This window comes from Aquarana catesbeiana, linkage group LG09, assembly GCF_042186555.1.
Source record: "Aquarana catesbeiana isolate 2022-GZ linkage group LG09, ASM4218655v1, whole genome shotgun sequence".
Classification (NCBI taxonomy): Eukaryota; Metazoa; Chordata; class Amphibia; order Anura; family Ranidae; genus Aquarana; species Aquarana catesbeiana.
In genome coordinates this window covers 44,018,727-44,037,176 of record NC_133332.1, presented here as the reverse complement: position 1 = coordinate 44,037,176, position 18,450 = coordinate 44,018,727, and the positions used below count along the sequence as shown (strand labels likewise).

Sequence of the window (18,450 nt, the reverse complement as noted above, 5' to 3'; positions counted from 1 at the left end):
TGGGTAGATTCATTCTATTTTTCCTAGTCTGCATTGTCATCGGTCATAATCTCCGTAGCCACATTTATCACTTAAGTAAGTTTCATGAGTAGGGTTGCACCGATACTAGTATCGGTATCAATGCCGATACCAAACATTTGCACGAGTATCTGTACTCGTGCAAATGCTCCAATGCTTGATCCGATACTTGTTGTAACGTTGCAGGCGTCCCCAGCGTAACAGGGGGGGCCGGGCAGCCTCACAGGTAATCGGTGTGGCGGTGGGGCAGCTACAAGCATCAATCCAGTGGCGTTGTTAGGTGGGTGCGGGCCGCACCGGGTGACACCCGTCAGAGGGGTGACACCCGTAGGTAGCGGCACACACCGCTACACTGCCCGCTGCGGCTTGTGCTGTGTCCCTCAGCACAGCGGACTGAAGCCGCCTCCCCCCTCCTCTCTGTTTACTTCACACAGGAGGAGGAGGAGCCCGAGGGACACACACGGCTGTGTGCATCTGTCCGCGCTGTTCTGAGGTCTGTACACTTTGTGCATTATTACATACAGTATGTGAGTGGACATCATGTGCAGGGGGATTCTATACTAATGGGGGCTCTGCACTGGGGGGCTTCTATACTAATGGGGGGGCTCTGCACTGGGGGGATGCTATACTAATGGGGGGCTCTGCACTGGGGGGCTTCTATACTAATGGGGGGGATCTGCACTGGGGGGATTCTATACTAATGGGGGGCGCTGCACTGGGGGATTCTATACTAATGGGGGGCGCTGCACTGGGGGGATTCTATACTAATGGGGGGCGCTGCACTGGGGGGATTCTATACTAATGGGGGGCTCTGCACTGAGGGGGATTCTATACTAATGGGGGGCTCTGCACTGAGGGGGATTCTATACTAATGGGGGGCTCTGCACTGAGGGGGATTCTATACTAATGGGGGGGCTCTGCACTGAGGGGGATTCTATACTAATGGGGGGCGCTACACTGAGGGGGATTCTATACTAATGGGGGGCGCTGCACTGAGGGGGATTCTATACTAATGGGGGGCGCTGCACTGAGGGGGATTCTATACTAATGGGGGGCGCTGCACTGGGGGATTCTATACTAATGGGGGGCTCTGCACTGGGGGGATTCTATACTAATGGGGGGCGCTGCACTGGGGGATTCTATACTAATGGGGGCTCTGCACTGGGTGGATTCTATACTAATGGGGGGCTCTGCACTGGGGGGATTCTATACTAATGGGGGGCGCTGCACTGAGGGGATTCTATACTAATGGGGGCTCTGCACTGGGGGGCTTCTATACTAATGGGGGGGCTCTGCACTGGGGGGATTCTATACTAATGGGGGGCGCTGCACTGGGGGATTCTATACTAATGGGGGGCGCTGCACTGGGGGGATTCTATACTAATGGGGGGCGCTGCACTGGGGGGATTCTATACTAATGGGGGCTCTGCACTGGGGGGATTCTATACTAATGGGGGGCTCTGCACTGAGGGGGATTCTATACAAATGGGGGGCTCTGCACTGAGGGGGATTGTATACTAATGGGGGCTCTGCACTGAGGGGGATTCTATACTAATGGGGGGCTCTGCACTGAGGGGGATTCTATACTAATGGGGGCTCTGCACTGAGGGGGATTCTATACTAATGGGGGGCTCTGCACTGAAGGGGATTCTATACTAATGGGGGGCGCTGCACTGAGGGGGATTCTATACTAATGGGGGGCTCTGCACTGAGGGGGATTCTATACTAATGGGGGGCGCTGCACTGAGGGGGATTCTATACTAATGAGGGGCGCTGCACTGAGGGGGATTCTATACTAATGGGGGGAGCTGCACTGAGGGGGATTCTATACTAATGGGGGGCTCTGCACTGAGGGGGATTCTATACTAATGGGGGGCTCTGCACTGAGGGGGATTCTATACTAATGGGGGGCGCTGCACTGAGGGGGATTCTATACTAATGGGGGGCGCTGCACTGATGGGGATTCTATACTAATGGGGGGCTCTGCACTGAGGGGGATTCTATACTAATGGGGGGCTCTGCACTGAGGGGGATTCTATACTAATGGGGGGCTCTGCACTGAGGGGGATGTCTATACTAATGGGGGCTCTGCACTGAGGGGGATTCTATACAAATGGGGGGCTCTGCACTGAGGGGGGAATCTATACTAATGGGGGGTCTGCACTGAGGGGGGATTCTATACTAATGGGGGGCTCTGCACTGAGGGGGGGATTTTATACTGATGGGGGAGTCTGCACTGACGGGGGATTCTATACTGATGGGGGTCAGCACTGGGGGGGGGGTGTATGTACTGATGGGGCGGTCTGCACTGAGGTGGGAGGTTGATACTGATGGAGGGGGGTCTGCAGACTCTGTACTGAGGGAGGGTTTCTGTACTGATGGGAGGTCTGTACTGAGGGAGGGGGTGAGTACTTAGTGGGGGGTCTATACTGAGGAAAGGGGGTCTGCACTGAGCGGGGGTCTGTACTGATGGAGGGGGTCTGTACTAAGGGAGGGGAGTCTGTACTTAGTGGGGGGGTCTACATTGATGGAAGGGGGTCTGTACTGAGGGAGGGGGGCTATATTGATGGAGTGGGGTCTGTAGTTAGTGGAGGGGGGTCTGTACTGAGGTAGTTGGTGGAGGGGGGTGACACCAATTTTTTTGGCACCGGGTGACACCAACCCTAGTGACGCCACTGCATCAATCCCCCTGTATAGCCTTTCAATAAAGCAACTGACAACTGCTTCTCCTCCTCTCCCTCTTGCGGCTGACAGCTGCTTTATTAAAGCTATACAGGGGGATCAATGCTTGTAACTGCCCCCACCGCTGCACCGATCACCCCCGACTGTCCCCTGTGTGCTCCTCCAGCTCCCTGGGTCTTCCTCTGGCTTCCAGTGTCCTCTTCCCTCTCTCTGGGTCCTCCTCTGGACTCCCCCCCCCCCACAGATCTCTCAGGATAGAGAGGAAGGAGCCGGTAAATATGTCATTTACCAACTTCTTTCTTTTCTGAATGAACAGAGTCAGTCATCACTGACTCTGTTCATTCATAACCGAGCATAGTAAACTGTGTTTATAATGCTTCAGTTTATGAATGAACAGGAGCCCGTCTTCTGTCCAATCATTTTTAGTGCAGCTGAGGCTGCAGAGAAAGGGACTGGGGAATCTGTGTCCTCAGTCACTTTCCCTGTCTCAAAGGGGAGATGTCAGGGGTCTGTTTGGACCCCTGATCTCTCACCGAAGTCCCCCTCCCCCCCAACAGGGCTAATAAATAAGAAAATAAAAAAAATAAGAGAATAATAAATAATTAAAGGTTAAATTGTAAAAATAATAAAAAATAAAATAGAAAGCACTGACACCATCTACCCCCCCCCCCCCCACACACACAAAAAGAAACCATTGTAAAAAAATAACAAAAAATATATAAATTGTAAAAAATAATGACAAAATTAATTGTAAAGAATAAAATTGTAAAAAATAATAAAAATAAAAACTACTGACACAGTCCCCGCCTCATCAGTGCCACCTATCAGTGCCCGTCAGTGCTGCATATTAGTGCCACTGTCACATGACATTAAAAAAAAGTATTGGTAATCGGTATCGGCGAGTACTTGAAAGAAGTATTGGTACTTGTACTCTGTCTTAAAAAAGTGGTATTGGTGCAACCCTAATCATAAAGATGATCATGCCAACAATTTCATGTGTCAAAGAGAATCTATGCTGTATTATATCTACAACAAACATTCTGGCACTACCACTACATGGCCCAAAGTGTATGGCACCCCTTCAAATTATTGACTATAGATGATTCAAGTGAAGGGATCTGTTAATGCTTAATAATACAAAGACAGTTTAGACCAGGGGTCTCCCAGCTATGGACCGTGGACCACATCCAGCCCATAACAAGATTTTATCTGGCCTGCAGCTGGGGTCAGTGGGCAGGGGCGGACTGACCATTCGGGCACTGCCCGAGGGCCCCATGCCACTAAGGGGCATCATCAGGGTTGCCAGCCTCAATAAAACCAGGGACAGTATGTAAAAATCTGTGTTTTTTTAAAAATCCCAAGATTATAGCTCCCCCGCCTCTCCAGTACCTTTTCAGTGTGTGTATGTGTATTCTGTGTGTGTATACTGTGGGTATATTGTGTGTCTGTGTGTGTATACTGTATGTGTGTATACTGTGTGGCCCCATAATCTATTGCCTGGGGCCCCATAATCTCCTATTGCCCGGGGACCCCATAATCTTCTCCTATTGCCTGGGGGCCCCATAATCTCCTATTGCCCGGGGGCCCCATGAGTTGTCAGTCCACCCCTGTCAGTGGGGTGTCCACAGATTGAGGATTAAGGTCAGCAGAGGCTGCCTTTGGTCTCTGTTTCAACTCCACCTGTGTGCAAAGGGGGACTCTAATGTAACAGGGGACTCCAAAGGGGACCCTGATGTAAGGATGGACTTTGATGGAGACTCTGATATAAGGGGCCCAGGTAGCAAGTAATTTTGCTGCAAGTTTGAAAATGACTTGCTAAGCTATTGCTAGAGTTGCCAGCCTTCACAAGTTTGTTGCACAATTGCAGCAACTCTGCATTGCATGACTCCAGATGAACTTTCTTTGCAAACATTCTGCACGTCTTCTGCAAGTTCTGGTTCAGTTATGTTGTGTAATAGTCATCCCACCACAGGGGGTCACTGTGGCTGAATTTTCATCATTGCTCCCTGCTGTGTGTAAGGTTTTTCTTTAATTGGTGTTGGGGCAGCCATAGAATCACTTTGGGAGTGGTGTACAGAGAGGTGAGTGGTAACCATAAGATCTGATATGGAGTTTAGGGAGGTAGAAATCAAGTGATTAACCCTAATATCACATTGGTGTAGCACAATTTGGAATGTTTTATATTTCCTTGTTTATATGCTCAGATTTAGCAGAAAATGTGTGTATTTAACGAGAGGTGGAATAGAAACCTCAAAGATCCGGTGCAAGAAACCTGGTAGTTCCACCACTGTATAGAGGACTACAAATCCCAGCAATATAGTAACAATGCAGAATACCACTAGCTATAGGGGGTGTATATAGAGAGCCATGCATTTTATATAAAGAGATAACTGCACTGTACTGTGTTGTAAAGAAATCCATGTACTGTACAGAGGGAGATCCATTCACTGTGCTGTATACAGAGAGACCCATGCATTGCGCTGTATACAGAGAGATCCCTTTCATTGGAAATAGGAAAAGGTGGATACTTTTGTCACCATCTATACCAGGCTCACCTCACTCTACAGAGGTCTCAGGTCATATGACCTTTCTGGTCTAGGCATGCCTTCTATCCCTGACAGTACAGCAGAGAGATGAGCGGAGTGTTCCCCCACTACTGGTTCCTCCATTGTTCTGTATTGGCCTAAGTCTATAAATGGCTAGATTTGCCTCCTACATTGTGTGCAATCTCTACCATTTCCCTCTTCATTCTGTTGACGTCTTCGTAGCTTTATTTGTGACTGGCTATTCTCTGCAATCTCTGTATTTATGTATCTGTTGCCCTCCCCCCCCCCCCCGATTTGAAAACACAACGTTTCCCATCATGGGATGCCCTGTGTATTTGTGTATATTTAAATATAATAATAAATGGTGCACTAATTCAAGAAGCTTAGCAAAAAAAAATAGACAAGAAGCTATGCAGACAAATATGCAGGAATGACTATCCCTAATTAAAAAAATAAAAATAAATGAATGCAGTAATATGCAATAATGTTGTGAAACAATGATAAAGTGCACTAATTCAAGAAGCTATGCAGCAAAAAAACAAAAACAAACCTCATTTAAAACAAAAAAACAAAACATGCAGTAATATACGATAATGTGCAATTATAAGTGAAACAGTGATGAAGTGCGCTAATTTGAGAAGCTAAGCAGCAAAAATAGACAAATATGCATGGATGCTTATCCATAATTAAAAAAAAAAAAAAACACAAAACATAAATTGCAGTAGTAATATTCTATACTGTGTGAAACAGTGATAAAAGTGCTCAAATCAAAAGCAGATATTTTATTATTTTTTATGAAAAATCAGATGAATAGCTGCTTTTGATTCAAGCACTTTTATCACTGTTTCACATAATATCGCATTATATTGTATTTTTTTGTTTTTTTAAATAAGGGATAGTCATTTATGCACATTTGTCTATTTTTGCTGCTCAGCTTTTTGCATTAGCGCACTTTATCACTGTTTCACATATTATAGCACATTACTGTAATTTTTGTTTTGTTTTTTTTTTAATTAGGGAGTCATTCATGCATATTTGTTTATTTTTGCTGCCTTGCTTATTGAATTAGTGTACTTTATCATTGTTTCACAACATTATTGCACATTACTGCATTTTTTTTTAAATTGGGGATAGTCATTCCTGCATATTTGTCTATTTTTGCTGCATAGCTGCTTGAATTAGCGCACCATTTTTTAAATTATTATTACATACACAGAAATACACAGGGCATCCCATGATGGAGCGTGGAATGATTAGAACCTCTGTCAGGGTTGTGTTTCTGCCTTTGTCCCCTCTGGGTAGATTCATTCTATTTTTCCTGGTCTCCATTGTCACTGGTCATAATCCCAGTAGCCTCATTTATTGCTGAGATAGTTATACCATTACCTAAATAAATAAATAAATATGTTGAGGATAATAATGCCAAAAATGTCATGTGTCAGAACAAATGGGGATTCCAATGTGGACTTTGATGGAGACTCTGATGTAATGGGAGACTCTGATGCATAGTCTGATATAAGGGGGCACTCTGATAGGCCTCCCTGTCTTTTTCAATGACCTGTAAGTGAATACCTTAGTGCTAAATTTACTTTATGGACCATATATGTATTGATACATGGTGATCATATCCCCCCATAAAACGCCTCTGAAAGAAGAGTAAGTTCAGTTTAGAAATCTTTCCTCATAGCTGAGGTCCTCCATGGCCCTTATTCTTGTAGTTGCTCTTCTCTAGACTCTCTGCAGTTCTGCAATATCTTTGATGTGACTTCATACAGCTGCTCACCTAAACTGCATTCATCCAGGTCTTCATAACAAGTGGCTCCGGTGTAGCCTGGCGGGCAAAGGCACATGGCCCTGCCAGACACGGGATTCGTCTCGCATGTGGCCTCAGGGTGACATGGATTTTTCAGACATGCATCATCCTGGTGACACAGAAGACCTAGACAATGACATAGAGGGAATAGGAACCATTAAAAAAGTGTGCACTGTGGGTTACTGTACTTTATTCATGGTTTCATTTTTGGATATTTTTGTTCATGATTATTGAATGCTTGTTTACTTTCGAAATACCAACCATGATGCAAAAATGTCAACTAAGTTTTATTTAAAGAGGAGCTTCAATCAAAATAGACACTCACCTGCCCAGGGATCCAGCACTGTCCTCAACTGAGCCAATTTCTTTACCAGTCTTTGGTCTCCGGCACCAGTATCTTAGCTGTGGGCACCCGGCTCTGAGTCCTTTATTATTAGAGCATGTTGAACCTTGGACATTTTCTAGCAGAAGCTATTTTCGATTCATTTGTTTTTATGAAATATATTTATGTTCACATTTTTTATCATTTTTATTTGGGAAAAGTTGTTGCTAATGAATCGCTGCACCTATATTTATTATATGACTTTGTTCAGCTGTGAGTGATACAAAGCAAGTGCGTGCGTGCTTGCTTCTCCTTAGGTGTAATTATTTTTACTCATTACTACTCCTAAACCCTGTTGGCAGCCTTCCCAGAAGAGTTGAAGCTGTTATAGCTGCAAAGGGTGAGCCAACTCAATATTGAACCCTACGGTCTAAGACTAGGATGCCATTAAATTTTATGTGCGTGTAAAAGCAGGTGTCCCAATACTTTTGGTAATATAGTGTAGTTCCAGCACTTTACTACTGTTCACTGCTGCACTTGAGGTGGCCTTGCTACTGTTTATGCTGATCTGCATGCCAAATATCATCTTACGCCTAGTCCTTACTGTTAATCACATTGTATGCAAAGTTGTGTTAGAGCCCTTTCACACTGGGGCAGTTTGCAGGCGTTATTGCGCTAAAAATACCGCCTGCAAACCGACCCAAAACAGCCTCTACTGTTTGTTCAGTGTGAAAGCCCGAGGGCTTTCACACTGAAGCGGTGCGCTGGCAGGAGAAGAAATTAACTCCTGCAAGCCGCATCTTTGGAGCGGTGAAGGAGCGGTGTATTCACTGCTCCTAAACCGCTCCTGCCCATTGAAATCAATGGGGCAGCATGGCTATACCGCGGCAATACTGCGGCTATAGCCGCGCTATGTGAGCGGTTTTAACCCTTTTTCGGCCGCCAGCGGGGGGTTAAAACCACACCGCTAGCGGCCGAATACTGCCACAAAAACAACGGTAAAGCAGCACTAAATATAGCGCTGTTTTACCGCCAACGCCCCCACCGCCCCAGTGTGAAAGGGGCCTTATTGCCATTGTTAATCCATTTTATGCTTGCCTAGTTACCAACCATATTGAACAACGATATATTAAGTTTCAAAATAAAATAAATTGTAGCGCTAAAAAACAAATGTGTAAATTATCTCTGTGCACATAAACATAATGTCCCAATGGTGACGTGTTGTTGAAGCAAGAAACAGTCCACAATCAATGTATGTGATCCGTGTGGCAGATCATTCAGCTTCTCAACGGTCAGCTCGGGTATCTTCAAGATAAATAGATGAATGGAATACGCTTACCGGACAAGTTGGATTCCACTGCCGTGAGCATAGAATCAATAAGGCTTTGTGCCACCAAGGGCCGAGGTGTAGAATTATGGAGGCAAGGGTAGAGCCTCTGTCAGGCGTGGATGTCCCTCTCGGTCCGCTGGAGCTGGATCAAAATGGTTCCCAAAGGCAAGTGGTTTCTCACCGGAACATAAGAAAAAAAGAGGGATGCTTCCACATAGTGTAACTCTGTATATTTTTATTGCTAAAAAACCGCAATACATGGAGCATAAAACATAAAACGTGATCACAGGTAAAAGCAGTGTATGGGGTAAGTAAAAACGCCCTACGCGTTTCGATCCAAAGATCTTCTACAGGGGCATATGGGACCCTCATAACACTGCCAATATTTATAAAATAGTGTATGCAATCAAACATACTCAAAGACCAATGGGCTGTCAACAATTAAACAATAATAAATCCTATTGGCCAGAGGAGAGGGTCATCTAATGAGATGTGACCCACCCTCTCCTCTGAACCAATCAGTATGCCTATAACAGAATATACTTAAAATTTTTAAATTGGCAACCCTGCACGCTGAATGCGGAAAAGCCCGCAAACACAAACCACGTGTTCGCGCAGCCGTCACATGACGCCCAAACCACCCCACGTGGTACGCACATCGTTCACGTGCGGGCGGTATGTGCAGGTCGCTAAGCAACCCTGACACGGTGTCGGAGAAGCCCACAGTAACGTGGGCGTATCCGTACTGCAGTCATCTGACTCTCCATAGGTTGCCACGCGACCATAGATGCAAATCGAGCACATCTATATAATGGGAGAAATTACATGTATTCATAACCAAACAACAACACAGGAGTAGAGAATAATGGATGACATAAATGAAGATAGAAATAGGCATGTAATAATAACAGTCAAATCATATATCTTCATATGTCAATGAAATAAGATAAATCTATGAAAAATGTGTATATATACATAGGAGAGGGGCTGTAGCCTAGTATGCTATAATCCATACTAAAGTATATTTCCAAGGGGAAAGGTGAATAATATAAAAAATATGAAAAAATATATGTAATGTGCTTGAATAATGCGAAATATGTGACGATGTGGGAAGGTGGGTGGGATCAAGGCTCAATTGCCATTGTAAAAAATGGGCAAAATTGGCATACAATCATAGGAAATGTATAATTCCAAATATAAAGGCGAATAAAATAAAAATAAAATGTATAATGTACTTGAATGATATGGTTGGAGAACACGAAAAGGTATCACGTGTAATAAGGTGGAAATGTGATTAGAGTCAAGGTTAAATTACCATTGTAAAAAATGAACAAAATTGGAATACAATGTAATATAACATTAGGAAAGATTAATAAATGAGTTCAAATCCCACTCTACGTTGAGCCCAAAAGGAAAATATGATCTGAGCTCATGTATCCAATAAGTTTCCAACCTAGATACCCCTCGTAAGCGTGACTCCCCCGTCAATGAGGGACAAACTTATCAATCACCTGAAATGTACTTTCCGTAGGGGCCCTATTATGGTAGAGTAAGTAGTGTCGGGGTACTGTATGTTTGTCTTTGCCACCTTTTAATACCTGCAATATGTTCATTGACACGTGTGGTGAATGTTCTAATAGTCCTACCCACATATTGTTTCTTGCAGGGACAAGTAATCAAGTATACCACGTATTGAGTGGCACAGGTGGCAAACTCCTTCATGTGATAAATGCGCGAGGTACTGGTGGAACTGAAAGTGTCAGTTTTACGTCCTTTTAGGGTATTGTGTACGCATACATTACATCTGCGACGTTGATAAAAACCTTGGCTTTGTTGAAAAAGCAATGCGGGAGTTATTTTCAGAGGTGCCCGTTCCATACAGGGGACAAATTGCCCCTAACATTATAGACCCCCCAAAGAAAGTTTCCTTTTTTCAACAAAGCCAAGGTTTTTATCAATGTCGCAGATGTAATGTATGCGCACACAATACCCTAATAGGACGTAAAACTGACACTTTCAGTTCCACCAGTACCTCGCGCATTTATCACATGAAGGAGTTTGCCACCTGTGCCCCTCAATACGTGGTATACTTGATTACTTGTCCCTGCAAGAAACAATATGTGGGTAGGACTATTAGAACATTCACCACACGTGTCATAGTTACATAGTTACATAGTTACATAGTTACATAGTAGGTGAGGTTGAAAAAAGACACACGTCCATCAAGTCCAACCTATGTGTGTGATTATGTGTCAGTATTACATTATATATCCCTGTATGTTGCGGTCATTCAGGTGATTATCTAATAGTTTCTTGAAGCTATCAATGCTCCCCACTGAGACTACCGCCTGTGGAAGGGAATTCCACATCCTTACCGCTCTTACAGTAAAGAACCCTCTACGTAGTTTAAGGTTAAACCTCTTTTCTTCTAATTGTAATGAGTGGCCCCGAGTCTTATTAAACTCTCTTCTGCGAAAAAGTTTTATCCCTATTGTGGGGTCACCAGTACAGTATTTGTAAATTGAAATCATATCACCTCTCAAGCGTCTCTTCTCCAGAGAGAATAAGTTCAACGCTCGCAACCTTTCCTCATAACTAAGATCCTCCAGACCCTTTATTAGCTTTGTTGCCCTTCTTTGTACTCGCTCCATTTCCAGTACATCCTTCCTGAGGACTGGTGCCCAGAACTGGACAGCATACTCCAGGTGCGGCCGGACCAGAGTCTTGTAGAGCGGGAGAATTATCGTTTTATCTCTGGAGTTGATCCCCCTTTTAATACATGCCAATATTCTGTTTGCCTTATTAGCAGCAGCTTGGCATTGCATGCCATTGCTGAGCCTATCATCTACTAGGACCCCCAGGTCCTTTTCCATCCTAGATTCCCCCAGAGGTTCTCCCCCCAGTGTATAGATTGCATTCATATTTTTGCCACCCAAATGCATTATTTTACATTTTTCTACATTGAACCTCATTTGCCATGTAGTCACCCACCCCATTAATTTGTTCAGGTCTTTTTGCAAGGTTTCCACATCCTGCGGAGAAGTTATTGCCCTGCTTAGCTTAGTATCGTCTGCAAATACAGAGATTGAACTGTTTATCCCATCCTCCAGATCGTTTATAAACAAATTAAATAGGATTGGTCCCAGCACAGAACCCTGGGGAACCCCACTACCCACCCCTGACCATTCTGAGTACTCCCCATTTATCACCACCCTCTGAACTCGCCCTTGTAGCCAGTTTTCAATCCAGGTACTCACCCTATGGTCCATGCCAACGGACCCTATTTTGTACAGTAAACGTTTATGGGGAACTGTGTCAAATGCTTTTGCAAAATCCAGATACACCACGTCTACAGGCCTTCCTTTATCTAGATGGCAACTCACCTCCTCATAGAAGGTTAATAGATTGGTTTGGCAAGAACGATTCTTCATGAATCCATGCTGATTACTGCTAATGATATCGTTCTTTTTTTTTTTTTTTTATTGCATTTTCAAGACAAACAATACATATACAACTTAGAAATTAAAAAGAAAAGAAAAAAAAAAAAAAACTGTGGTGCCTTTATAAAGTATCCCACACATCACATGACAAGATATTATAATTTGTGTTATTTATCACATGATGAGTTAACCTATGGCTCGCTTCTTTTTGTATCTATTTAGAGGTCACTTGAGACGTCAAGTCCTCTCTCCAATCGTAGCCAATAAGTTCTCACCATTCCTCCCCCCCCCCCCCCCGCAACCCCCATCATATTATTGAAGACTCAACTAGCTGTTTCCACATCCCTTAACCATGTACGCCAGACTCTATCGTACTTCAGCGGGCACCCTCTATTGAAGTATGTGTCTTTATATAAAGGAAGGTTATTATTGACCAGACTTTTCCATTGCGTCAATGACGGGGGGGTGGGCTTCTTCCATTGCATGGCAATGTTTTTTCCGGGCATAGAATAGCAATAGCCCTACCAATGTGCGTTTTGCCATTGTTGATACAAGTGTTTCAATTAACCCCAATAGACAGACTTCCATGGCATGTGGTAGTGTAGTTGATGCAACTCTATTTACCATGTCGAGTACCTCACTCCAATATTGCTGAATTTTAGGGCAATGCCAGAAAATATGAGAGAAATCTCCTGGTGAGATTCCACATCTCCAACACTCCGATGGACATGTAGGGTTCATTTTATGGAGTCTATGTAGAGTAAAGTACGCTCTATGCACTATTTTAAATTGGATCAGCCTATCCCGCATAGAAACTAAGGAGCGGAAAGGGAAATCCCAAACATCATCCCAATCATCATTGTCCAGCGAGGGTATATCAAGCTGCCAGCGAGACCAGAGCTTATCTAAAGGTGGGAGAGACACATAGACCAAATGCTCATAAAGCTGTGAGGTAGGTTTCTCTGTACATTTAGTTCTAAGTGTCTTCTCCAGTCCTGACCGGATAACGATACAGGAAGCGCGTGGAAACTGTGCAGCAAAAGCATGTGACAATTGGAGATAGCGAAATTGGTAATGATGAGGTATGTTATACATGGACGAAAGGTGTGAAAGGGGAGATAATGACATTTGTGACACTATTTGAGAGATAATTTTTATACCATATTTAGTCCATGCAGAGGGGTCTGGAAGTTTGTAAATGTGTGGCAAAGTAGGGTTCAGCCAGATCGGGGTGTTAGGAGAGATCTCGGTTGATTTGTATTTTTCTATATCTAGACCTGCCCGCCAAGCCCGCAGGGTGGTATGCATAGAGGGTATCAAATGATATGGGGCTCGAGGGCCTCTGAATATCAGGAATTGCAAAGCTTCAAAAGAGCCCACTATTGTGGCCTCTAGGGCTGTGGAAGAGTTAGTTTTGTCAGGGTGCAGCCACCAGGCCACTGTCACCAGTTGGGTAGCCAGAAAATATTTGTAGCAATCAGGAAATGCCATACCACCCTGCGTTGTCGGCCGCATCAAAGTCGACAGCCGATACCTGGGTGGCAAGGAGCCCCAGATAAAGGATGAGAACAATTGATTCATTGTATTAAAAAATGATTTAGGTATCCACTGAGGGGAGTGGCGGAACAAATACGTGAATTTGGGGATAATTTTCATTTTAAGGAGATTTACTCTTCCCCAGACTGACAGAGGTAAATTACTCCACGTTTTAAGTTTTGTCTTAGTGTCCAAGGGTATAGGGGTAAGGTTAAGCGAAATGAAATCTGATGCTTGTGTGGATATATGGACCCCCAGGTACTTGAAAGTTTCCACCCATTTTAGTGAACAGTCTGGGGAGGAAGTAGTTTTGGCCGCCTGGTCTATCGGAAAGAGTATGGACTTGGACCAGTTGACCTTTAGCCCGGTGACTCCTGCAAAGGTGTCTAACACATTCAGAACACCCTGTAAGGACGGGCCAGCATCATTGAGGAACAGTAGCATGTCATCTGCGTACAGGGCCAGCCTCTCCTCCAGCAAGCCGATACGAAGACCTTCAATATGCGGGGACGTACGGAGCGCCTCCGCCACTGGTTCAATAGCTAAGGCAAATAAAGCCGGAGAGAGGGGACAGCCCTGCCGGGTTCCTCTGGTGAGCCTAAAAGGGGCTGACAGTCCACCTCCCAGTCTCACCGATGAAGTGGGGCATTTGTACAATACCTGGAGCCATTGAATAAACAACAAGGGGAACCCCATTCTACGCAATGTTTCCCAAAGAAATGGCCACTCTACGGTATCAAAAGCCTTTTCTATGTCAAGTGAGGCTATAGTTCTCGAACCCGTGTTGTGATGTTGGGCATGTATGTTGGTATATAACCTTCTGAGGTTGACATCCGTGGATCTACGGGGCATAAAGCCAGTTTGGTCCGAATCGATGACTGAAGGCAATAGGGGATATAGTCGTAGAGCAAGTAGTTTGGTCACAATTTTAAAGTCGTTATTTAGCAATGCAATTGGCCGGTACGAGGCGCAGGAGGTTGGGTCTTTAGAGGGTTTGTGTATTAAAGTCAGATATGCAAGATACATGGAGTCGGGTTGTTTGCCATCCTTCAGGCATATATTATACAACTGGGCCAACAGGGGTGCCAGAAGGTCTCCATGCGACTTATAAAAGTCAATTGGAAGGCCATCCGGCCCCGGCGCCTTACCAGTTGGGAAGGATTGGATGGCATTTAGAACTTCTAGGGCCGTAAACGGCCTAACTAGTGTCTCACGCTCCTGATCCGACAGCCAGCCCAGCGCCAAGGGATCTAACAGGTCCCGTAGCCGCACAGGCTGAAAGTCAGAGGGCAGGGTGGAGGTATATAACTAGTAAAGTAGTAGTAGTAAACGTTTGTAATACCTCAGAGGGTGAAGTCACCATATCTCCTTCCGCAGTCTGCAGAGTGGAGACAAGCGTGAGTGGTTGGTCATTCTGCGCCAATAGGGCCAGCAGGCGACCATTTTTGTCACCCTGTTCAAAAGTTCTTTGTCTGCCCCTATGAGTTTCAAGTCGTGTAACCTCTGTCAAGTGAAGATTCAGTTCTCTCTGAGCTGCCATAAGTGAGTCAAAATGAGATGGTGTGGGGTCCGAGCTATAAGTAGAGGTATGATTTGTCACCGACTGTTGCAGTAGTTGGGTCTCCTTTAATTGTTTAATGATATCGTTCTTATTATTAAAATCTTGTATATAGTCCCTTATCATCCCCTCCAAGATTTTACATACTATTGATGTTAGGCTAACTGGTCTGTAATTCCCAGGGATGTTTTTTGGGCCCTTTTTAAATATTGGTGCTACATTGGCTTTTCTCCAATCAGCTGGTACCATTCCAGTCAATAGACTGTCTGTAAAAATTAGGAACAACGGTCTGGCAATCACCTGACTGAGTTCCCTAAGTACCCTCGGATGCAAGCCATCTGGTCCCGGTGATTTATTAATGTTGAGTTTCTCAAGTCTAATTTTAATTCCGTCCTCTGTTAACCATGGAGGTGCTTCCTGTGTTGTGTCATGAGGATAAACACTGCAGTTTTGGTTACTGAAGCCCCCCGATTCACTCGTGAAGACTGAGGAGAAGAATAAATTCAATACCTTTGCCATCTCACCATCCTTTGTAACCAGATGTCCTTCCTCATTCTTTATGGGGCCAATATGGTCTGTCCTCCCTTTTTTACTGTTTACATACTTAAAGAATTTCTTGGGATTTTTTTTGCTCTCCTCCGCTATGTGTCTTTCATGTTCTATCTTAGCCGTCCTAATTGCACCCTTACATTTCTTATTGCATTCTTTATAAAGTCTGAATGCTGAGGATGATCCCTCAACCTTGTATTTTTTGAAGGCCTTCTCCTTTGCTTTTATATGCATTTTTACATTGGAGTTAAGCCACCCAGGATTTTTGTTCGCTCTTTTAAATTTATTACCCAATGGGATACATTGGCTAATGCCCTTATTTAATATGCTCTTAAAGCAAACCCATCTCTCCTCCGTATTCTTTGTTCCTAATACTTTATCCCAATTTATGCCTTTTAGCAAGGTTTGTAGTTTAGGGAAGTTGGCTCTTTTGAAATTCAGTGTCTTTGTATTCCCTTTATGTTTCCTATTTGTGTGATTTATACTGAAACTAATTGACCTGTGATCGCTGTTACCTAAATTGCCCCGTATTTCCACATCTGTGATCAGGTCTGTATTGTTGGTAATCAGTAGATCCAGTAATGTTTTATTTCTAGTTGGTGCGTCTACCATCTGACCCATAAAATTGTCCTGCAAGACATTAAGGAACTGGCGAGCCTTAAATGAATGCGCGGTTCCCTCCGCCCAGTCTATGTCTGGATAATTAAAATCCCCCATTATGATAACACTTCCCATCCTTCCTGCTAATCCAATTTGTGTTAGGAGATCCGTCTCCACTTCCTCCTTCAGGTTAGGGGGCCTATAGCATACTCCCAGTATTATTTTCCCCTTAGCTTCATCCCTTTGGAGCTCTACCCATAAGGATTCCACCTCCTCTCTAGCTCCCTCGGTGATGTCATCTTTCACATTCGCTTGTACATTATTCTTGATATATAGGCATACCCCTATGCCAATGAACATATTGCAGGTATTAAAGGTGGCAAAGACAAACATACAGTACCCCGACACTACTTACTCCACCATAATAGGGAACCTACGGGAAGTACATTTCAGGTGATTGATAAGTTTGTCCCTCATTGGCGGGGGGAGTCACGCTTACGAGGGGTATCTAGGTTGGAAACTTATTGGATACATGAGCTCAGATCATATTTTCCTTTTGGGCTCAACATAGAGTGGGATTTGAACTCATTTATTAATCTTTCCTAATATTATATTACATTGTATTCCAATTTTGTTCATTTTTTACAATGGTAATTTAACCTTGACTCTATTCACATTTCCACATTATTACACGTGATACCTTTTCGTGTTCTCCAACCATATCATTCAAGTACATTATATATTTTATTTTTATTTTATTCACCTTCTATATTTGGAATTATACATTTCCTATGATTGTATTCCAATTTTGCCCATTTTTTACAATTGCAATTGAGCCTTGATCCCACTCACCCTCCCACATTATCACATATTTCGCATTATTCAAGCACATTACATATATTTTTTCATATTTTTTATATTATTCACCTTTCCCCTTGGAATTATACTTTAGTATGGATTATAGCATACTAGGCTACAGCCCCTCTCCTATGTGTATATATACACATTTTTCATAGATTTATCTTATTTCATTGACATATGAAGGTATATGATTTGACTGTTATTATTACATGCCTATTTCTATCTTCATTTATGTCAACCATTATTCTCTACTCCTGTGTTGTTGTTTGGTTATGAATACATGTAATTTCTCCCATTATATAGATGTGCTCGATTTGCATCCATGGTCGCGTGGCAACCTATGGAGAGTCAGGTGACTGCAGTACGAATACGCCCACGTTACTGTGGGCTTCTCCGACACCGCGTCAGGGTTGCCTAGCGACCTGCACGTACCACCCGCACGTGAACGATGTGCGTACCAAGTGGGGTGGTTCGGGCGTCATGTGACGGCCGCGTGAACACGTGGTTTGTGTTTGCAGGCTTTTCCGCATTCAGCGTGCAGGGTTGCCAGGCAACCTCCACATGTGCTCTGTACACTTCCGGGTTGCGGCGTCACATGTGGGAGTCCCGCTCTGTTCCCGGGCTCCCAGCATGTAGACGCCTTAAGTTAAATCTACCAATCCCAATAGATTAGGATGTGAAGGCCCGTCTCTGGTAGAAAATTTTAAGTATATTCTGTTATAGGCTTACTGATTGGTTCAGAGGAGAGGGTGGGTCACATCTCATTAGATGACCCTCTCCTCTGGCCAATAGGATTTATTATTGTTTAATTGTTGACAGCCCATTGGTCTTTGAGTATGTTTGATTGCATACACTATTTTATAAATATTGGCAGTGTTATGAGGGTCCCATATGCCCCTGTAGAAGATCTTTGGATCAAAATGCGTAGGGCGTTTTTACTCACCCCATACACTGCTTTTACCCGTGATCACGTTTTATGTTTTATGCTCCCATGTATTGCGTTTTTTTAGCAATAAAAATATACCGAGTTACACTATGTGGAAGCATCCCTCTTCTTTTCTTATGTTCCGGTGAATTGAGAAACCACTTGCCTTTGGGAACCATTTTGATCCAGCTCCAGCGGACCGAGAGGGACATCCACGCCTGACAGAGGCTCTACCCTTGCCTCCATAATTCTACACCTCGGCCCTTGGTG

At 44.0% G+C, this 18,450-nt stretch overlaps 1 protein-coding gene across 5 annotated transcripts in view; it reads right to left on the bottom strand.

The window, feature by feature from the left end:
• Positions 1 to 18,450, bottom strand: part of LOC141107557 (uncharacterized) — a 122,919-nt gene that overhangs the window by 67,620 nt on the left and 36,849 nt on the right. For all 5 annotated transcript variants that reach the window (XM_073598386.1, XM_073598382.1, XM_073598384.1 and 2 more), the window contains one exon: positions 7,030 to 7,185. In XM_073598386.1, the coding sequence (XP_073454487.1) occupies positions 7,030 to 7,185 (156 nt within the window). The remainder of the gene's footprint in view (positions 1 to 7,029; positions 7,186 to 18,450) is intronic.